The sequence below is a fragment of the Rhinopithecus roxellana genome, chromosome 19 (genome assembly GCF_007565055.1).
Source record: "Rhinopithecus roxellana isolate Shanxi Qingling chromosome 19, ASM756505v1, whole genome shotgun sequence".
Lineage (NCBI taxonomy): Eukaryota > Metazoa > Chordata > Mammalia > Primates > Cercopithecidae > Rhinopithecus > Rhinopithecus roxellana.
Genome location: NC_044567.1, coordinates 22,040,074 through 22,063,169, shown reverse-complemented (window position 1 = coordinate 22,063,169; position 23,096 = coordinate 22,040,074). Strand labels below are relative to the sequence as shown.

Here is a 23,096-nt window from a genome sequence, read left to right as displayed (position 1 = left end):
AAAAAAAAATTTGTATATATATATATAAATTAGCGGGGCGTGGTGGCAGGTGCTTGTAATCTTAGCTACTTGGGAGGCTGAGGCAGGATAATCACTTGAACCCAGGAGGCAGAGGTTGCACTGAGCCAAGATCTCACCATTGCACTCCAGACTGGGCAACCAGAGCGAGACTTTGTCTCAAAATAAATAAATAAATAAAATAGATAAATAAATTTTATTAGTAAAATTGTCAAACATAGAAAAGTAAAAAATACAATGAATGAATCTCCCATGTACTTTTACGAAGGTTCAGTAGTTATCAACCTTTTTCTTCATTTATCCACCTTTTTCTTTGTATTTTAAAGCAAGTCCCAGGCTTCGTGTTACTCTATTGCTGCATCCTTCCACATGCGTCTCTAAATATATGGACGTTTTCTTTCATAACCACATTGCCATCATAACACCTGACAAAATTTTTTTTTTTTTTTTTTTTTTGAGATGGAGTTGCGCTCTTTTTGCCCAGGCTGGAGTACAGTGGCGCGATCTTGGCTAACCGTAACCTCCGCCTCCCGGGTTCAAGTGATTCTCCTGCCTCAGCCTCCTAAGTAGCTGGGATTACAGGCACGTGCCACCGCGCCTGGCTAATTTTGTATTTTTAGTAGAGATGGGGTTTCTTCATGTTGGTCAGGCTGGTCTTGAACTCCCGACCTCAGGTAATCCACCTGCCTCGGCCTCCCAAAGTGCTGGGGTTACAGACGTGAGCCACCGCGCCCGGCCATGCCTGACAAAATTAAGTGTAACACTTGAATACCCAGTTCATACTCAGATATTCCCTGTTTCTGTTTTTTTTTTTTTTGGAACATTAGTTTGTATGAATTAGGCTGTGAACAAGAGCCACACATTATGTTCTTGTGGCCTTAAGAAAAGAAGTTTTCTTAAGGACAGTTGTTATTTTGCTACTTGATTTGTCAGTATCTTTTTTCTTTCTTTCTTTCTTTTCTTTTTTTTTTTTTTTTGAGGTGGAGTTTCCGTTTGTCGCCCAGGCTGGAGTGCAATGGCTTGATCTTGGCTCACTGCAATCTCCACCTCCTGGGTTCAAGTGATTCTCCTGCCTCAGCCTCCTGAGTAGCTGGGATTACAGGTGCCCGCCACCACGCCCAGCTAATTTTTGTATTTTTAGTAGACACGAGGTTTAACCAGGTTGACCAGGCTCGTCTTGAATTCCTGACCTCAGGTGATCAACCCATCTTGGCCTCCCAAAGTGTTGGGATTATAGGCGTGAGCCACCGTGCCCGGCCAGATTTGTCAGTATCTTTTAAAAATGTTTTATTTTTTGTTTTTTCATCAGCTCATTCTTCCTTCTCAGATCTGTCAGTAGCTTCAGATAATTTCTGACTCTAAATGCAGAGTACAGGCTAATTTTTCACATTACAGAAGGACCTGTTGGCTGAAGGCATAGAGTGGTATGATATAGTAAAGAGCTTGCCTTCTGGTACTTTTTTTCTGTTAAGCATATTCTTTGTTGATGAACTGAAAAGCAAGTAGCCCAGCATCTTATGCATCTGCGCTCATTGCTGCCTTTCTTCAAAGACCAGTCCTTCCACTCTTGCTCTGCATTCCATCTCCTTTGTTTTCAATCACTTTGCTTATTCAGTTACCTACTTTAGTTAAATTTACATACAGCTCTGTTTTTCTATCTTTCAGCTTAAGAAACAAAACAAACCACAGATTTTACATCCCCTTCTAGCTACAGTTCCACTACATGGGAAGTCATATGTTTTAGAAGGCTGTTTGCTGAGTATGGAATCAGTGTGAATGGACTTAATTCATCTTAAGCAGTGTCTGTCTCTTTACTAAGGTAGCTTCAGTTATTCCCACAGGCCACATGGATAGCAGGCTAAGCAGTACAGTATGCTTATCCAAGGCTCCCTCTCCCTTGGATGGTCACCACTATTAAATGCTACTACTATTCTCCATTTTATGTATTTCCACTCCCCCTCCTACCGCTACATCCCCACCCCCCATAGCTTTTTAAATTTGTTTAGTCCATTTCCAGAGAAAGTATAATACAGTTGATAAGGCGTTAGCCTAATAAATAGCAACCTAGGTCAGCCTTTCTGAGAGTGTTCTCTCATCTGTGCAAGTAAACCCAGGTTATTGTCCGTCTGGGAGTAAGAAGGATCTAGGCTGGAGTTGTAGGCCTGGAGTATCTTAGAGAATGTTATGTAAGATCACCTAAAGGGAAAGAGAGTACAAGAATTCCGAGGAATTTAATGGTAGAAAAGAAATTAGTAAAGAAACCTGAGAAAGTAGCCAGATAGGTAAAGGAAGCCAAGGTGTAAAAGTGTTCCAAGGAAGTCTGATCAGCTGTGTTAAATGCTGCCAAGTCATCAAGGACCCAGAAGTGGACATTGGATTTAGTAACACTGAGATAATTGGTGATCTTGATGAGCTGAGCTAGTGATTGAGTGGAAGCAGAATCCAGGTTGCAGTGATGCAAAAGTGAATGCGATGTAAGGTTGTTATGGATTAAGTTGTACTTAGGAGCAGGACCAGAAAGTGGAAAGGTTATTTTTTTAGAAAGCTTGATCTTAAAAGAATAATAAACAGCATAAGGTCTAGAATGTTTTGAGATACAGATTTTTTTATAGAGCTTTTTTCTTAAAAAAAAAAAAAAAGCTTTCGCATTCTAATGATATAATAATCTTTCTTCAACTCTGATTTCTCTTTATGAACCTTTCCCTCAATTATGAGAACTTGAGTTTGAGAGTTTTTCAGTTCTGGGAAATTATGCATTATACTAATCAAGTATAGTTAGTAAAAGAGGGGCTGGGTGCGGTGGCTCACATGGGTAATCCCAGCACTTTGGGAGGCCGATGTGGGCAGATCACGAGGTCAGGAGTTCGAGACCAGCCTGGCCAATATGATGAAACCCCGTCTCTACTAAAAATACAAAAATTAGCCAGGTGTGGTAGCACACACCTGTAGTCCCAGCTACTTGGGAGGCTGAAGCAGGAGAATCGCTTGAACCCGGGAGGCAGAGGTTGCAGTGAGCTGAGATCACACCACTGCACGCCAGCCTGGGCGACAGAGTGAGACTCTTGTCTCAAAAAGGAAATATCAGAGTTGAGAATAGAAGGATGCAGCATGGAAAGTGGAACAGATGTTTTTGTTGTCACAAATAAGGGGAGCTAAATCTTTTTTTTTTTTTTTTTTTTTTTGAGATGGAGTCTGGTTCTGTCTCCCAGGCTGTAGTACAGTGGCCGGATCTCAGCTCACTGCAAGCTCCGCCTCCCGGGTTTACACCATTCTCCTGGCTCAGCCTCCCGAGTAGCTGGGACTACAGGTGCCCGCCACCTCGCCCGGCTAGTTTTTTGTATTTTTTTAGTAGAGATAGGGTTTCACCGTGTTCGCCAGGATGGTCTCGATCTCCTGACCTCGTGATCCGCCCGTCTCGGCCTCCCAAAGTGCTGGGATTGCAGGCTTGAGCCACCGCGCCTGGCCTAGGGGAGCTAAACCTTAACTTGAGCCATTGTGAGAGAGAGTACAGAGCTGAATTGTGTGGATTACTTATATTTTGGGCAGAGGGTTGAGAAATACCCAGTTAGCTACACAGAGTAAGTTAAAAGTTCAGAGGTTTTTCCGTCTCTAGCATCCAAGGTGTAATGAATTCCTAAGACTGTACTGAGACCTACAGAAGAACAGACAGGAGGCAGTTGTTCAGAGTCATGAAAGATCAAGAAGGCTGTCATTGAAAAGAATATAAACCCACATTTCCCTTGGAGTGCAGGTCCAAGATAAATGTGCCGCAACAAAGCAAAATATGTGGCAATTTTCATACCGAAGTCGAACCCTGCTGGGGAGGGAGAGTGGGAAGTTTTTAGTAAGTTTGTTAAAAAAAAAATTGTATAGGGCTGGGCGTGGTGGCTTATGCCTTTAATCCCAGCCCTTTAGAATGCCGAGTTGGGTGGATTGCTTGAGCTCAGGAGTTGGAGACCAGCCTGGGCAACATGACAAGACCCTGCTGTCTCTACTTAAAAAATACAATAAATAAATAAATAACCAGGTGTGATACACACCTATGGTCCTAGCTATTCGGGAGGCTGAGGTGGGAGGATCACTTGAGCCCTGCAGGGGTGGGGTTGCACTGAGCCAAGATCATGCCACTGCGTTCCAGCCTGAGTGACAGAGCAAGGGTCTGTCTCAAAAAAAAAAAAAATTACCACATAGTTCTTACTAATTTAGGCTGTATAAAGAGTTCATCTTAGTGTGCTATCTTTATTTTAGTACACGTAAAACTCACTGTAATTAATCTATGACTTTCCCAGCTACTTGTACATGTGAGGGTAGATAATAGTTTTGTTACCGTGGATTAGCTTTAAAATGGAGTGATTACAAAAAGAAAATTGAGCTGGGTGTGGTGGCTCACACCTGTAATCCCAGTGCTTTGGGAGGCTGAGGTGGGAGAATGGCTTGAGGTCAGGGGTTTGAGACCAGCCTGGGCAACACAGCAGAGACCTCGTCTCTACAAAATAAAAGTTAAAAAAAAAAAAAAAAAATTACTTGATGACGATCTCATTAAGTAGATCAAAACTTTTTAGAATTTTCTATTTGTGGAAGATTGGTCTGTGTTTATAAGGGAAAATACTTGATAATTTTTTCAGTCATTTTAACTTGAGAACATTCCAACAATATTTGCTCATAGAATACTTAGTTTATTAACCAGTTGCTGTCTTGGTAACTACAAATGTTGTTAAATTGTATCAGATAAACTTGATAGTCAAGCAGACGTTTTTATATAAAGATATGAGCACACATTTAAATGAACATTATATTAATATAATGAGTATGTAATCATATATAATTTGTAAACATGTTCTAATATCTTAATCATTAAAGTGTTCATGATTTTAATTTAGACTATAGAAATTATTTCTTCAGATTATCTCGGTGTCACTAAGCTTTGTACTATACTATACTACAGTGAAGGGAGCAGTAGCAGTGTCAGTTCAGAGAAGTTAAGTACAGATAAGAGAAGTAGTGAAGACCACAGGAAGGACAGCAAGTGTAGGATCATTTTCCATTATGGACCTTTCCAGGGAACAGCCAGGTAAAATCAAGTAATACTTTACTCTGTTTTTTGTTTTTTTAATGTTTTACCCTTCTATATTCTCCTTTTTCATTAATATTTGTTCTTTCTACAGAGGTTGTTGGATGGATGTATGGGAACTAATGTCCCAGGAATGCAGGGATGAAGTAGTTTTAATTGACTCAAGTTGTCTTTTAGAAACGCTAGAAACATATCTACGAAAACACAGGTAAGTCTGATGGTTGTTCCAGTTTAATGTGGAAGGTACCTTATCTGTCAGTCACCTAGAGTGGCCTGTCACTGACCTCCTTCCCTTTAATACTTGGCTCTAGGCGGAGCTTAATGTTAGAGTAGGCAGCTCCTTTTTTTTTTTTTTTTGAGATGGAGTCTAGCTCTGTTGCCAGGCTGGAGTACAGTGGTGTGATCTCGGCTCACTGCAACCTCTGCCTCCCAGGTTCAAGAGATTCTCCTGCCTCAGCCTCTCAAATAGCTGGGATTACAGGCAAATGCCGCCATGCCCAGCTAATTTTTGTATTTTTAGTAGAGATGGAATTTCACCATGTTGGCCAGGATGTTCTTGGTCTCCTGACCTTGTGATCCGCCAACCTCAGCCTCCCAGAGTGCTGGAATTACAGGCGTGAGCCACTGCGCCTGGCCAAGACAGTTGCTTTATGGGATGACTCTCAGGGTTAGCCTTCTTGTGTTGAGCCAGCATCTCCTATTTTGTAATTTTTTTTTTTCTTTTTCTTTTTGAGATGGTGTCTCGCTCTGTCACCCAGGCTGGAATGCAGTGGCAAGACCTCAGATCACTGCGGCCACAGCCTCCTGGGTTCCAACAATTCTTCTGCCTCAGCCTCCTGAGTATCTGGGACTACATGCTCATGCCACCACGCCCGGCTAAGTTTTGTATTTTTAGTAGAGACCAGGTTTTGCCATGTTGGTTAGGCTGGTCTCGAACTCCTGACCTCAGGTGATCTACCTGCCTCGACCTCCCAAAGTGCTGAGATTACAGGCATGAGCTGCGCCCAGCCTATGATAGCATTTTCAATATTAAATTAGTAGCTTTTTACTTAATATTTGAAGTATTTCTTCTGTCATTGTCAGGACCCCAAAAGAGAGTTGGTATTCATGTGTTTCGTTACTATAAAAGTAAGTTCAGATTTTTCTTTATAGAACACTACTTTTACAAAGGAATTTTCTTTTTTTTTTTTTTTTTTTCTTTTTTTTTTTAGACAGAGTCTTGCTCTGTCAACAGGCTGGAATGCAGTGGCTCGATCTCGGCTCGCTGTAACTGCCGACTCCCTGGTTCAAGAGATTCTCCTGCCTCAGCCTCCTGAATAGCTGGGATTACAGGCAAACGCCACCATGCCCGGCTAATTTTTTTTCTTTTTTTTGTATTTTTAGTAGAGATGGGGTTTCACCATGTTGGCCAGGATGGTCTCAGTCTCCTCACTTGTGATCCGCCCTCCTCAGCCTCCCAAAGTGCTGGGATTACAGGCGTGAGCCACCGCGCCTGGCGTACAAAGGAATTTTCTAAGTGTCATTAACATTTGGAAATTAATGAGGAGGAGAGTGCAGTAGAAAAGGAAACTGGTGGGCCGGGCTCGGTGGCTCACGTCTGTAATCCCGGCACTTTGGGAGTCTGAGGCAGGTGGATCACCTGAGGTCAGGAGTTCAATACCAGCCTGGCCAACGTGGCAAAACTCCGTGTCTACTAAAAATATAAAAGTTAGCCAGGCGTGGTGGCACGCACCTGTAGTCCCAGCTACTCGGGAGGCTGAGGCAGGTGAATTGCTTGAAACCAGGAGGCAGAGGTTGCAGTGAGCCAAGATTGTGCCACTGCCCTCTGACAGAGCAAGATTCCGTCTCAAAAAAAAAGAAAAAGAAACTAGTAAGAAAAAGAAACTAGTAAGAACATCTAGAGATGGTGTTCTTGGGGCGGTTCTACTGTTTAAATTTGTTACATGTTGTGTTTGTGGTTGTATGTCCTTTGACTTTGAGATACATATACACAGTTATTTTGGGAGTGCCTCTAAAAATCAAGTGAAAGATAAAAACTGGTGTCATTACTTTATGTGGCAGTAGGCTAATGACTTCACCCGCATACCAAGTTTATTGGTGTTTTTCTTTTCTCAATTAAAAGCTTTCTTTCTTTGCCTTTTTGGTGGATTATGCCTAAGACAGTAGAGAATGTGTCACTTATTTGGAGTTTTGCAGGGACTATATAGACATAAAACATATATCCTTCCTCTTTAAATATGAGTTGATTCTCCCAAAAGGTAGTTTTTGTGGGTGATAAATGACAAGTTATTAGAGCGCATGTTTTGGAGTTTCCTATAATGGTTTTGTAGATTTTCCTATGTTTATGGTTAATGTTTTAGCATTTTTAGATGGATTTTAGTCCATTTTATAAATATCTTAATGGTAGTGAGAAAGTACGGTTGAGAGTGATTAATTAAAGCAGTGAGTGATGAATTTAGGGAGATTGTATTGCATCTGGATTCTACTAATTGTAGCTGTACAAGTTAGTTGACTTTTCTGTGCCTCAATTTTTTTCTTCTTTAAAACAAACAGGCTGGGCATGGTAGCTCACACCTGTAGTTCCAGCACTTTGGGAGGCCAAGTCAGGTAGATGGTTTGAGCCCAGGAGTTTTAGACCAGCCTAGACAACATGGTAAAACCCCGTCTCTACAACAAAGCAGAAAAATTAGCTGCCATGGTGGCACAAACCTGTGGTCCTATCTACTGGGGAGGCTGAGGTTAGAGTGTATCACTTGAGCCCAAGAGGTTGAAGGTGCACCATGATCACAGTGGCCATGACTGTACCACTGCACTCCAGCTTGGGCAACAGAGTGAAACCTCATCTCAAAAATAATAAAAATTAAAATAAGATTAGCAGCTTGGCACAGTGGCTTGTGCCTCTAATCCCAGCACTTTGGGAGGCCGAGGTGGGTGGATCACCTGAGGTCAGGAGTTCCAGACCAGCCTGGCGAAGATGGTGAAACCCCGACTCTATAAAAATTAGAAAAATTAGCTGGGCGTAGTGGCGGGTGCCTGTAATCCTAGCTACTCGGGAGGCTGAGGCAGGAGAATTGCTTGAACCTGAGAGGCGGAGGTTGCAGTGAGCCGAGATCGCACCATTGCACTCCAGCCTGGGTGGCAGAGCGAGACTCTGTGTCAAAAATAAATAAATAATCAAATTCGCAGAGTAGGGTGGGGGGTGTGGTTGGGGGGTGGTGTGCCTGTAGCCTGAGTTAATTGGAAGGCTAAGACAGGAGGATCTCTTGAGCCTAAGAGTTTGAGGTTATCGTGAGCTATGATTGTGCCACTGAACTCCCCCCTGGGCAACAGAGTGAGACCCTTGTCTCAAAAAAAAAAAAAAGACAAAAATAATGAGAGTACTGATCTTACAGGATTTATTGTAGGATTAAATTAAATTTGTTGTGGGAATGATACATTGTAATGCTTGTTTAGAGCAGTACATGGCACATAGTTAAGCACGTCAGAGAATGTTTGCATGACAGATCTGCAAGTCCTTATTCCTGTGTTTCCATTTCTTACTGTAGGTACAATTTGAGTTTGGGGGGGGTATAATCAGTTTAAAATGATTTGTAAATACCTAAATAATTTACCTTTTTGGTGGTATCTACTTTTTTTTTAAAAAAAATTTATAATAAAGATTTGATAACACTATTCAGCCGGTTAAGAATTATGGTAGAGGCCGGGCATGGTGGCTCATGCCTGTAATCCTAGCACTTTGGGAGGCCGAGATGGGCAGATCCCATGAGGCCAGGAGTTTGAGACCAGCCTGGCCAACATCGTGAAACCCCATCTCTACCGAAAATACATAAATTAGCCAGGCATGGTGTACTTCTGTAATCCCAGCTACTCAGGAGGCTAAGACATGAGAATTGCTAGAATCTGGGAGACAGAGGTTGCAGTGAGCCAAGATTGTGCCACTGCACTCCAGCCTAGGCGACAGAGTGAGATTACAGGTGTGTCACCACACCCAGCTAATTTTGTTATTTTTTATTTTTTGTTTATTTATTTTTATTTATTTTTTTTGAGACAGAGTCTTGCTCTGTCACCCAGGCTGGAGTGCAGTGGCGTGAACTCGGTTCATTGCAAGCTCCACCTCCTGGGTTCACGCCATTCTCCTGTCTCAGCCTCCCAAGTAGCTGGGACTACAGGCGCCTACCATCACGCCTGGCTAATTTGACTAAAAAAGTATTATGGTAGAACATTGTCAGATACTACACTTGATCTTAGTCAAAAGGCTGAGAAGTGATAGAACATCATTAGAAATGAGGTGTTAATAAGCTGAAACCTCTGCCTGAAAGATTTTTTAAGGCTGGGCATTGTGGCTCACACCTATAATTCCAACACTTTGGGAAGCCAAGGCAGGAGGATCACTTGAGTTCAGGAGTTCGATACCAGCTTGGGCAGCATAGGGAGACCCATTTATAAAGGCCGGGTGCAGTGGCTCACTCCTGTAATCCCAGCACTTTGGGAGGCAGAGGTGGGTGGATCACGAGGTCAGGAGTTCGAGACCAGCTTGGCCAACATGGTGAAACCCTGTCTCTACTAAAAATACAAAAAATTAGCTGGGTGTGGTGGCAAGCGCCTGTAGTCCCAGCTACTTGGGAGGCTGAGGTAGGAGAATGGCGTGAACCCAAGAGGCGGAGCTTGCAGTGAGCCGAGGTCGCGCCACTGCACTCCAGCCTGGGTGACAGAGCGAGACTCTGTCTCAAAAAAATAAATAAATAAACAAAATAAAAAAATTAGCTGGGTGTGGTGACACGCCTGTAGTTTCACCTACTCGGGAGAATGAGGTAGGAGGATCACTTGAGCCCAGGAAGGCTGTGGCTGCAGTAAGCCATGATCATGCAACTGCACTTCAGACTGGGTGGCAGAGTGAGACTCTGTCTCAAAAAAAAAAGTTTTTAAAAATTCCTATGCAATGCTACTTTTGCAAATGGGAAAAAATCTCTTTTACAGCTTTTATATCCTATTTTTAATTTGCTATTTACTTATGCTTATGGTTGTACAATCAAACATATATTAAACTACTCAGAATATGAAGCAGTAAAATAGGGGGAAAATATTTCAGGTTTTTTTATTGTTCTCTTTGACATTTGACCATTTAATTACCTGAAAATGTGAACTTGCTGTTCATAACCTGAAAATGTGAAAGTATTTGTTATTTCTGTGTCTGTTTTTTCTCTCCTAAGGGAGAGACTTTCTGTTCCACGTAGGTGTGTGTGTGTGTTTTAAAGGAATACAAAATAAGGCTAGGCATGTGTCTCACAGTTCAGCATTTTGGGAGACTGAGGCGGGCGGATTGTTTGAGCCTAGGAGTTCAAGACTCGCCTGGGCAACATGGCAAAACCCTGTCTCTACACTGAATACAAAAATTAGCCATGCGTGGTGGCACACACCTGTAGTCCCAGGTACTCAGGTGGATGAGGCAGGGAGGATCACTTGAGCCTACTAGGTAGGTTGAGGCTACAGTCAGCCAAGAGTATGCCACTGCACTCCAGCTTGGGCAACAGAGTGAGACACTGTCTCAAAAAACGTGAAACAGGCCGGGCGCGGTGACTCACACCTGTAATCCCAGCCCTTTGGGAGACTGAGGCGGGCGGACCACAAGGTCAGGAGATTGAGACCATCCTGGCTAACACAGTGAAACCCCGTCTCTTCTAAAAATAATTTTTAAAAAATTATCTGGGCGTGATGGCAGGCGCCTATAGTCCCAGCTACTTGCGAGGCTGAGGCAGGAGAATGGCGTGAACCCAGGAGGCGGAGCTTGCAGTGAGCCAAGATCGCACCACTGCACTCAAGCCTTGGCAACAGAGTGAGACTCCGTCTCAAAAGAAAAAACAAAACAAAAACCATGAAACATAAATTTACCTTTTAAACAGTTTTTAAGTGTACATTGCAATATTGTTAACTATATGCACATTGTTGTACAACAAATCTCTAGAACTTTTTCATCTTAACTAAAACTGTGCCCATTGAACGACACCTTTTTCTCCCCTTACCCCTTAGCAACCACAATTCTTCTTTCTGAGTTTAATTATTTTAGATAGCTCATGTAATTGGAATAACGTAGCACTTGAATTTTTGTGATGGGCTTATTTTACTTAGCCATTATCTAAGAAAGTACTTAGATAATCTCTAAGATTCATCTGTGTTGTAACCTATGACAGGATTCCCCCTTAAAAGCTGAATAATGTCACAATACTGTGACATTTAAAAATGGGCAGTGTCACAGTATATGTGACATTATTCACATTTATTTTTTCTTTTTCTTTTTTTTTTTTTTTTGAGACGGAGTCTTGCTCTGTTGTCTAGGCAGGAGTACAGTGGCTTGATCTCGGCTCACTGCAACCTCCGCCTCCCGGGTTCAAGCGATTCTCCTGCCTCAGCCTTCTGAGTAGCTGGGATTATAGGCACGCACCACCACACCCGGCTAATTTTTGTATTTTTAGTAGAAACAGGGTTTCACCATGTTGGTCAAGCTGATCTTGAACTGCTGACCTCAAGTGATCCACTCGCCTGGGCCTCTCAAAGTGCTGGTATTACAGGTGTGAGCCACCACACCTGGCTATTTGCATTTCTTTATCCATTCGTACATTGATGGACATTTAAGGTTGCTCTCACATTTTGCCTATTGTCAGTAATGCTGCAGTGAACATGAGTGTGTAAATATCTTTTCAAGATCCTGGTATCAGTTCTTTTGGATATATACCTAAAAGTGGGATTCCTGGATTGTGTGGTAGTTTTATTTTGAAGAACTTCCATACTGGTTTTCATAGCAGCTGTACTGTCTTACATTCCTGCCAACAGTGCATAAGGGTTCCAATTTCTTCACATCCTCGATAACACTTGTTATTTGTTGTTGTTTTGATAGCGGTCATTCTAATTGGTTTAAGGTGATATCTCATTGTGTTTTTGATTTGCATTTTCCTAATGATAAGTGATGTTGAGCATCTTTTCATATGCTTGCTGGCCATTTGTATATCATCTTTGGAGAAATGTCTATTCATGCTTTGCCCATTTATTTATTTACTTTTAAATTATTTTATTTTTTTGAGACAGGGTCTTGCTCTGTTGTCCAGGCTGGAGTGCAGTGGCATGATCACAGCTGTGCCCATTTTTAAATTAGGCTATTTTTTTTGTGATTGTGTTATAGTGGTTCTTTATATTCTGGCTATTAACCTCTTATTCAATATATGGTTTGCAAATATTTTTTTCCATTCTTTGGGTTGCCTTTTTACTCTGTTGATCATCTTTGCTGTGCTGAAGTTTTTAAGTTTAATGTACAGTCATGTGCTACATGATGACATTTTGGTCAGTGATGGACCACATATATGACAGTGGGCCCATAAGATTATAATGGAGCATACTGCGTATAGAAACCTGCTGTATGGCATTTCAGATCAAATTGAGGAAATGATTAATATTCAGTAATAGTGCTGGGACATTTGGTTTTCCATGTGAAAAAAATATATATACCACCTAGGTTTGTGTAAGTACACTCTGATGTTCACACAGCAATAAAATAGCTAACAATGCATTTCTCAGAATGTGTCCCATTGTTAAATGACACGACTGTAGTATTTTTTTTTTCAGGCTTAATTCACTTTGTTTTTCTTGTATAAAAACCCTATCTTGTAACCACAACTGGAGCCTGGGTCCTCTGCATGGAGACTCTGGTGTGGGTCTTGACGAGGTGGTTAGTGAATCCCTGACAGGAAGACTTGATGAATACATTCTCCTTCCAGAGGTCGGGGGTCAGATAGCTGTAGGTCTTAGAGATGGCATCAAAGGTGTGCTTGGTGTAGTTACCCAGGGTGGCAGTGCAGCCCCTGGCCGAGGTGTAGTAGTCATCAATACCAGCCATCATGAGCAGCTTCTTGGGTACAGGCACTGAGACGATGCCAGTGCCCTGGGCATAGGGATGAGGCGCACCAGCACAGAGCCGCAGTGTCCTGTCACCTTTCAAGGGACGGTGTGGGGCTTGCTGATCTTGTTCCCCCAGTAACCTCTGCGCACAGGGACAATGGAGAGCTTGGCCAGGATGATGGCCCCGCGGATGGCCGTGGCCACCTCCTTGGAGCACTTAACACCCAGACCAGTGTGGCCATTGTAGTCCACGATGGCAACAAACATCTTGAACCTGGTGCACTGGCCAGCGTGGGTCTCCTTGCACTGGCATAATTTTCAAAACCTTGTCCTTGAGAGAGGCCCCCAGGAAAAAGTTAGTGATCTCAGATTCCTTGATGGGCAGGAAGAAGAGATAGATATCCTCCAGGGACTTGATCTTCATGTGCTTGACCAGGCGGCCCAGCTTGGTGATAGGCATCCACTCCTTATCCTCGGCCTTGCCTCCATGAGTTCCACGACCTCAGCCCCGGCCCCGGCCCTGGATGCCACTGCTGAAACCTCCACGGAAGCCACCACGTTTCCCCTTCCCAGGCTCCACCCTCGCCGGCTGCCACCAGCGTCATCCACCATTTGGTGTTTTCTCAGAGAAGCGTCTGTTTTTGTTGTGCATGTGTGCTTATGGTGTCATAGCCAATAAATCATCACTTAGTCCAATGTCATGAAGATTTTCCCCTATGTTTTCTTCTGGGAGTTTTATGGTTTTCAGATGTTAACGTTTAGGTTTTTAATCCATTTTGTGTTAATTTTTGTGTATTTTTTGCCCATATTTAAAACTTCAGTGAAATAAAATAATTTAACATTATTTGTCAGTATTATTGCCTCTGTTTACCAAGTGGACTTAGAGCCTCTAATTTAACATATATTCATTTTTTTTATTTTTGAGATGGAGGTTTGCTTTCGTCACCCTGGCTGGAGTGCAATAGCATGATCTTGGCTCACTGCAACCTCTGCCTCCTGGGTTCAAGCAATTCTCATGCCTCAGCCTCCTGAGTAGCTAGGATTACAGGAGTGTGCCACCACACCCAGCTAATTTTTGTATTTTTAGTAGAAACGGGGTTTCACCATGTTGGCCGGGCTGGTCTCGAACTCCTGATGATCCACCCTCCTTGGCCTCCCAAAGTGCTGGGATTACAGACGTGAGCCACTGTGTCCAGTCCATATCTTCATTTTAAGAAATCGTTATCTGGCCGGGCTCGGTGGCTCACGCCTGTAATCCCAGCTCTCAGGGAGGCAGAGGCGGGAGGATAGCTTGAGCCCAGGAGTTCGAGACCAGCCTGGGTAATATAGCGAGACCCTGTTCTCCACAAAAAGGGAAAAAAAAAAAGACAAAAAAAAAAATCGTTATCTACTATTGGTCCAGCAAAATGTGTGTGCATGAAATAAAGACATGGCTACAGAAGGGTAAATACTATATAGTAAGAAGTCTAGGCCGGGCGTGGTAGCTGACGCCTGTAATCCCAACACTTTGGGAGGCCGAGGCAGACGAGTCACTTTGAGGTCAGAAGTTGAAGACGGGCCCGGCCAACATGGTGAAACGCCGTCTGCACTGAAAACACACAAAAATCAGCTGGATATGGTGGTGGGCACCTGTAATCCCAGCTACTCAGGAGTCTGAGGCAGGAGAATCGCTTGAACCTGGGGAGCGGGGGTTGCAGTGAGCCGATATTGCCCCACTGCACTCCAGCCTGGGTGACAGAGTGAAACTCCGTCTAAAAAACAAAACACGAAGAAGAGCATAAATCAGAAGTATTAATAATAGGGACAACTGAAAAGTTTTTATTTTGTTTTTTGAGACAGAGTTTTGCTTTTGTTGCGCAGGCTGGAGTACAGTGGTGTGATCTCGGCTTGCTGCAACCTCCGCCTACTAGGTTCAAGCAATTCTCCTTCCTCTGCCTCCAGAGTAGTGGGGATTACAGGCATGCGCCACCACGCCTGGCTAATTTTTGTATTTTACTAGAGACGGAGTTTCTCCATGTTGGTCAGGCTGGTCTCAAACTCCCGACCTCGGGTGATCTGCCTGCCTTGGCCTCCCGAAGAGCTGGGATTACAGGCGTGAGCCACTGCGCCTGGCCAGGTGAAAGATTTTTAAGCTGAGACACAGATAATCAGATTTGTGCTAGAAAAATTGTTTTGGTGTAAGAGATAGATGCATCAATGCTAGGAAGAGTGGAAACAGGAAAGTCAGTTAAGAAGCTTTAAAAAAAAAAAAAAAAAAATGTGGGCCGGGTGCGGTAGCTCAATCCCAGCACTTTGGGAGGCCAAGGTGAGTGGATTACCTGAGGTCAAGAGTTCAAGACCAGTCTGGCCAATGTGGCGAAACCCTATCTCTACTGAAAAATACAAAAAAATTGCCGGGCATAGTGGTGGGTGCCTGTAATCTGAGTGACTCGGGGGACTGAGGCAGGAGAATCGCTTGAACCCAGGAGGCAGAGGTTGCAGTGAGCCAAGACGGCGCCACTGCATTCCAGCCTGGGCAACAGAGAGAGACTCTGTCTCAAAAAAAAAAAACCAAAAACCATATATATATATAGTAGGCAACTTAAACCATGCCAGAGGGAATTGAAAATAGGGACCTACAGGAGAAATAAGAAAGAATGAATACTAGTTGGCCCTATCCTTAATAGGAAAACCTAGGGAGAAGTTGGAATTAACTCAGATTTCCAGCCTGGGTGACTTTGAATGGCTGTGAATGGCAATGTTCTTAACAGGGATTGAGAAGGAACATAGGAATAGAACAGCGTTACCCTTGGACAGTGAGTTTAAGGTGTTACCTGTTGGACATCTGTCATGTCTCATCACTTTTCAATATGAGTCTGGCCCTTGGGCAATAGCAGAGATTTGAATGGAGCTGTAGAGTCACAGATTATCTTTATAGACTTGTTACTTGAAGCCATACGCATAGATGAGCTCATTTGGGAGATGAATTTAAATCAAAGAGATCAAAATTTCCTTGTTTCACCTAACTAATCTTCTTAGCCAGTTACTATTATTGTGAGCTTGGCTTTTTCACCTGACCAAGTTCTTCTTCTTCCAGGAATTAAAAGATTAAGAAAACAGACTCTATTCTTTCTTTCTGATTGATTGATATTTGGTTTCTAAAATAAATTTTCTTCCTTCTCTACATTCACAAACCCATCTATACTTTTGTCACAGTATATACACTTAAGTTTAAATCAGTTTCCATGTATGTTTTGTCTATATTATGTCTGTTATTGAGAAATAGGCATTTTTTGGAAGAATTTGGCATTTTGGAAATAATCAGAAAATTTAAAAATACATGTTCCACTTTCCCATTCTTCTCCCCACCCCTACTCCTACCCCATCCTCAAATGCTTAGCTAGTGAAATATTAAAATGTTGTAATAGAAATTGGAGTCAAGGTCTACTGGCTGAAGAGACCATCTATTTTCAGAGGCTGGAAGGAGAGAGAAAAAAACAATCAAGAGTCATTGGTTTGTTGCCTCTATTGTTTTATTTCTGACCTGTGCAAATAGCTTTTGAAGTGGAGACATGCTAGTTCTTGGCAACTAATACTTTCTGGGCATGCATTTTATGAAATCATAGGTATGTATCTGCCTCATTTTTTTAGGCTATGTGTTTCTCTAGTTTAAAAATCATTTGCCAGTGAAGATCTGTCTTTATTCATGCAATCCCTAAATTTGTATTTACCTTACATGCATGTGTTTTAAATGTGTGTATGGAGGCTTTTTTTGGATGCTGTAGATGGGAGAGAGTGCCATCATCTAGTACACTGTTACATGCCACATGAGATAATTGCACAGCCGGTTCTTAATTTTGAGGGTTTTCTTTTCAACAGGTTTTGCACTGATTGCAAAAATAAAGTCCTCCGAGCATACAATATCCTTATTGGTGAACTTGACTGCAGCAAAGAAAAGGGCTACTGTGCTGCACTTTATGAAGGCTTGCGGTGCTGTCCACATGAGCGACACATTCATGTTTGCTGTGAAACAGACTTCATTGCACATCTTTTGGGTCGTGCTGAGCCAGAGTTCGCAGGAGGGTATGAGTATGTAATTTGCTAGAATGGGCTATCTAGCGCTTTGCTTCATTTTATTACTGAAAGTTTATTTTCATCACCTTCTGCCTCAGTACATATGATGTATGTATAAATTAAAGTATGCCTGTAAAGATTTTGCTTCTCTTTAAAGTATGCATTTCTTAATTGACTGAAAATAGGGAAAAACTGTTCTCTGGTGTTTGGTTCAGTCCTCTGCTAGTTCTTGCTTGAAGGCAGGCAGGCTTTTTTGGCTTTCATTGTTACAGACTATCATTTTCATTTGAAACTGATTAGAAGGGATTTTTCTCCCTCTATTCATGCATTATCGTGTGTAAATTTTATTCACAATAATGGTTTTTGCGTGAGATCTTTGCAGTAGAGGATTAAGAAATGCCTTATTGAATGTAATTCATGAACTGTATTATTATCATTACTACATAGAAACCTAAAGTATTATCTCTTTGTTGTAAAAATAAAATCAGATGATGATGTTCATAGAATAAATCAAATTCATTTCCTTTTGTGTTTAGGGTATCAACCCTCATTTGAGTGCCTACTTTCTGCTAGAATACAAAGGCCTTTTTTATCGCTAAAGTTCTGTGAACACTTGTAAAGACTAGCCTGGAGGACTCCTGCCCATTATTGAATCACTTTGTCATTGCCTTTCTCCATTCCCCCTCAAAACAAAAAAACAAATGCAGGAAAAAATGTTTTGCTATAATTGGAAAGAAAAAGGAATTGTTGTGTCTACTATGAGCTGGACACTTTCATGTGATTGCTTTGTGCCCTAATACCCATCTCTTTAGAGCCAGTTCCTGAATTACTTTATTTTTAGCAATACGAGGATTAAGTTCTACTTGCATGTGTATTTCTCATTGGTTGTAGACATGCGTGCTTGTATATCTACATATACATTGAGTGTAAATGTATAACTGTCTTGTTACTAGGTAAGCAAATTGTGTTTAAAACCTGAACTTGCAGCTGTGTTACCCGTCTTTCACTGTTTCAGTTAAAGGTATTAGGAATTAATGTGTGATTATTCCCTTGTATAGGCGAAGAGAAAGGCATGCAAAGACAATAGATATAGCTCAAGAAGAAGTTCTGACCTGCTTGGGAATTCATCTTTATGAAAGACTGCATCGAATCTGGCAAAAACTACGGGCAGAAGAGCAGACGTGGCAGATGCTTTTCTATCTTGGTGTTGATGCTTTACGCAAGAGTTTTGAGGTAAGAACAGTGGGCTGTTCCAGTGTCTAAGATTGCTTAGTCATGTGACTGGACTGAATCTTAATGTAAGCCACCAGTGCCTCAAAGGACTGTCCATCACTGATAGAGCTTCATGGCTTTAGCTGGATATCGTTACATGGCTTTGGGTTGGAGTAGTGGTGGTCTGGGGAACTGGGATTTAGAAGAAGTTGATGGATTTAAAAAAATGTTTTTAATCCTGTTACTTTGCCAGCCTTGGTTTTTAGACTTTCTCAGAGTAGAAAACTGAAGATGTTTAACAGGATGCTGCTATGAAACATAACTAGTGAGGCTGGGTGTGGTGGCTCACGCCTGTAATTCCAGCACTTTGGGAGGACAAGGCAGGCAGATCACCTGAGGTCAGAAGTTTGAGACCAGCCTGACTAATATGATGAAACCCCGTCTCTACTAAAAATACAAAAATTAGCCAGGCGTGGTGGCATGTGCCTGTAATCCCAGCTACTTGAGAGGCTGAGACAGGAGAATTGCTCGAACCTGAGAGGTGGAGGTTGCAGTGAGCCAAGATCACACCATTGCACTACAGCCTGGGCAACAAGAGTAAAACTCCGTCTCAAAAACAAAAAATGAATAAATAACTAGTGAAGAGTTAAATGCAGCCAAGGATTAAGCAGGAAATGTTAAAACCTTTAGTGAGTTTCGTTTTGCCTACTAATGTCCAATAGTATGAAGTAAATGCTGTGTGAATGCCATGGTATAAGAACTACTTTTTAGAAGCACACTGAAGGTGCTTTGTAATGCAAGTATTGGGTTCAATGCTTGTAAATTGCTAACTTTTTAAAAAATTTATTATGTATAGAGCATACGTTAAGCTGTTAAGTATTTTATATATACTAGAGCACAGTTGTAACCCTTTAAAAACTGAGTCATTGGTCCCTAATGAGAATAGGATGAAAAGTATAAATTCCAGAAGCCCATCCATGAACTTTTAAGTACCTGGTTCTGAGGAGTCTGAGGAGGTTTGTAGTAGTTGGTGAACATATTTCACATTTCTTATTCTTTTCTTTTTCTTTCTTTTTTTTTTTTTTTTATTTTAAGACAGAGTCTCGCTCTATTGCTGAGTCTGGAGTGCAGTGGTGTAGTGGTGTGATTTCAGCTCAGTGCAACCTCTGCCTCCCGGGTTCAAGCTATTCTCCTGCCTCAGCCTCCCAATTAGCTGTGATTATAGGCGTGCACCACCACGCCTGGCTAATTTTTTGTATTTTTAATAGAGACAGTGTTTCACCGAGTTAGCCAGGATGGTCTCTATCTCCTGACCCCGTAATTCACCCACCTCGGCCTCCCAGAGTGCAGGGATTACAGGCATGAGCCACTGTGCCCGGCCTTGTGGCTAATTGTATTTTTAGTAGAGACAGGGCTTTCACCATGTTGGTCAGGCTGGTCTCAAACTCCTGACCTCGTGATCCACCTGCTTTGGCCTCCCAAAGTGCTGGGTTACAGACGTGAGCCACCGTGCCCGGCCCTTATTCTTTTTCTCTTTGCTTTTTTGTGCTTTCAGAGACTAGATCATCTAATCAGGTTAAATAGTTTTTTCATTATGTGAGGAAATGGTATGTTTACTTTTGCTGTGTTGAAATTCTGAAATTTACACCAGGTATGGTGGCTCTCAAAAATCCCAGCACTTTGGGAGGCCAAGGTGGGCGGATCACTTAAGGCCAGGAGTTCGAGACCAGCCTGGCCGTCATGGCGAAACTCTGTCTCTACTAAAAATATAAAAATCAGCCAGCGTGGTGGTGCACACCTGTGGTCTTAGCTACTTGGAAGGCTGAGGCAGGAGAATCACTTGAACCTGAGTGGTAGAGGTTGCGGTGAGCCGAGATGGGTGCCATGGCACTCCAGTCTGGGTGACAGAGTGAAACTCTTTGTCTTAACAACAACAACAACAACAACAACAAAACAAAAAAATCTGAAATTTAAAACTAGAATCTTGCTGGTTTGGAATAGGAGTGTGTATATTACCATAGAAAACACGGGCCGGGCGCGGTGGCTCACGCCTGTAATCCCAGCACTTTGGGAGGCCGAGGTGGGCGGATCATGAGGTCAGCAGATCAAGACCATCCTGGCTAACACCGTGAAACCCCATGTATACAAAAAATCAGCCAGGCATGGTGGCGGGCGCCTGTAATCCCAGCTACTTGGGAGGCTGAGGCAGGAGAATGTCATGAACCCAGGAGGCGGAGCTTGCAGTGAGCCGAGATCATGCCGCTGCACTCCAGCCTGGGCAACAGTGCGAGACTCTGTCTCAAAAACAAAAAAACAAAACAAAACAAAACAAACAAAAAACGAAGTTCTGACCAATATTCACCCTCAACCTTACTTTTATAATAGATGACCGTGGAAAAAGTACAGGGTATTAGCAGATTGGAACAACTTTGTGAGGAATTTTCGGAAGAAGAAAGAGTGAGAGAACTCAAGCAAGAAAAGAAACGCCAAAAACGGAAGAATAGACGAAAAAATAAGTGTGTGTGTGATATTCCTACTCCCTTACAAACAGCAGATGAAAAGGAAGTAAGCCAAGAGAAGGTAATACTTCTTAGTATCAGCTCTTAAGTGTGTATGTATTGCTTTTAGATAGTAGTACAGGCCAAGTGTGGTGGCTCATGCTTGTAATCCCAGCACTTTGGGAGGCCCAGGCTGGAGGATCACTTGAGCCTAGGAGTTCAAGACCAGCCTGGGCAACATAGTGGGATCCCTATCTCTCTCTCTATTTTTTTTAAATAAAAAAAAGTACAGTCATACCTTGGTATCTGTGGGGTTTGATTCCAGGACTTCCTGTAGATACCAAAATCTGCAGATGTGCAAGTTCCTGATGTAAAATGGTGTAATGTTTGCATATAGTCTATGCATGTCCTCCTTATACTTTTATTTCTGAGACAGGGTCTCACTCTGTCACCTAGACTGGAATGCAGTGGCACAGTCATGGCTTACTGCAGTGTTCTTCTCACAGGCTCATGTCATCTTCCCATCTCAGCTTCCCAAGTAGCTGGAACTTACAGGCGCACCCCACCAGGCCCAGCTAATTTTTTGTGTTTTTTGTAGAGATGGAGTTTCACCATGTTGTTCAGGCTGGTCTCGAGCTTGTGGGCTCAAGCAATTCTCCCACCTCAGCCTCCCAAAGTGCTAGAATTACAGGCATGAACCACCATGCCCGGCCTCTTGTATTCTTAAATTATAATACCTAATGCAATGTAAAATCTATGTAGGGCTGGGCATGGTGGCTCACGCCTGTAATCCCAGCTACTTGGGAGGCTGAGGCATGAGAATTTCTTGAACCCAGGAGGCAGAGGTTGCAGTGAGCCGAGATCGTGCGACTGCATTCCAGCCTGGGCAACAGAGGGAGACTCTCTCAAAGTAAATAAATTAAAAGCTGTTTAAATAGTTGTTATACTGTATTGTTTAGGAAATAAGGACAAGAAAAAAGTCTGTACATGTTCAGTACAGATGCAGGTTGATTTTTTTTCCCCCCAAATATTTTCGATTCTTGGTTGAATTTATGGATGCAGAACCCATAGATACGGAGGATTAACTGTATTGCTTTTTGCTAGATTTGGGCATTTTTACTATGCTTTTCCAGTTGTGAGCTCCTGCAGTTTTTATATCAGCTTTTTTCCTACTGTAGTCTGTATAAGCCAGAATTTTAATGTCAAGACAATGTTGGGTAATTATCTCTTTACCTGACTTTAGTGTACTATTAGATCAAAGTCAAAATGTAGAAAGCCACCTCTGTGCATGACCTAGAGCAGTTCTCAACTTTTTGGTCTTAGGATCCCTTTACATTCTTAAAAATTAAAGTACTCAATGAGCTTTTGTTTATGTGGGTTATACTTAACAGTATTTACTATATTAGAAATTAAAAGATAAATTTTAAACTCCTTCAAAAATAATGTTAACTAAATATTTTTTCAAAAATAACTATTTTCTAAAATGAGAGTGAGAAAAATGGTATTATATTTTTTTTGCAGACATCTTTAATGTTAGTCTTAAAAGGAATAAGCTAGGTTCTTTTTTTTTTTTTTTTTTTTTTTTGGTGAGACAGAGTCTCGCTCTGTTGCCAGGCCGGAGGGCAGTGGCACGATCTCGGCTAACTGCAACCTCCACCTCCCAGGTTCAAGCGATTCTCCTGTCTCAGCCACCCGAGTAGCTGGGACTACAGTCGTGCACCACCATGGCCAGCTAATTTCTGTATTTTTAGTGGAGATGGGATTCACCATGTTGGCCAGGATGGCCTCGATCTCTTGACCTCATCATCCGCCCGCCTTAGCCTCCCAAAGTGATGGTATTACAGGCGTGAGCCACTGAGCCCAACCGAATAAGCTAGATTCTTGTATCTGCTTCTGCATTCAGTCTGTTTCCATTTATTGGCTTGGTTGAAGCATATGAAGAAAGTCTAGTCTCACACAGATATATATGGTAGGAAAAGTATTTTATTTTGGAGACAGGGTCTCGCTCTGTCACCCATGCTGGATTGCAGTGGCAGATCTTGGTTCACTGCAACCTCCTCCTCCTGGGTTCAAGCAATTTTCGTGCCTCAGCATCCCAAGTAGCTGGGACTACAGGTGTCTACCACCATGCCTGGCTAATTTTCTTTTGTATTTTTAGTAGAGACGGGGTTTTGCCATGTTGCCCAGGCTGATCTTGAACTCCTGAGCTTAGGCAGTCTGCCCACTTCTGCCTCCCAAAGTGCTGGGATTACAGGAGTGAGCCACTATGCCTGGCTGGGAGCAGCATTTTAATGTAAACCTTTTCAGATAGTTGTGGATATTCTTCGATACTACACTTTGACCAGTGGTAGTTTCTA

The 23,096-nt window shown here is 42.4% G+C and overlaps 1 protein-coding gene across 3 annotated transcripts in view; it reads left to right on the top strand.

Annotated features, from left to right (window-relative positions):
- Positions 1-23,096, top strand: part of GGNBP2 (gametogenetin binding protein 2) — a 51,923-nt gene that overhangs the window by 20,879 nt on the left and 7,948 nt on the right. For 2 of the 3 annotated variants that reach the window (XM_010376880.2, XM_030923361.1), the window contains 4 exons: positions 5,184-5,297; positions 16,835-17,044; positions 18,088-18,262; positions 20,627-20,821. In XM_010376880.2, coding sequence (XP_010375182.1) covers positions 5,184-5,297; positions 16,835-17,044; positions 18,088-18,262; positions 20,627-20,821 — 694 coding nt within the window. The remainder of the gene's footprint in view (positions 1-5,183; positions 5,298-16,834; positions 17,045-18,087; positions 18,263-20,626; positions 20,822-23,096) is intronic. The other variant, XM_010376881.2, reaches the window with a different exon arrangement.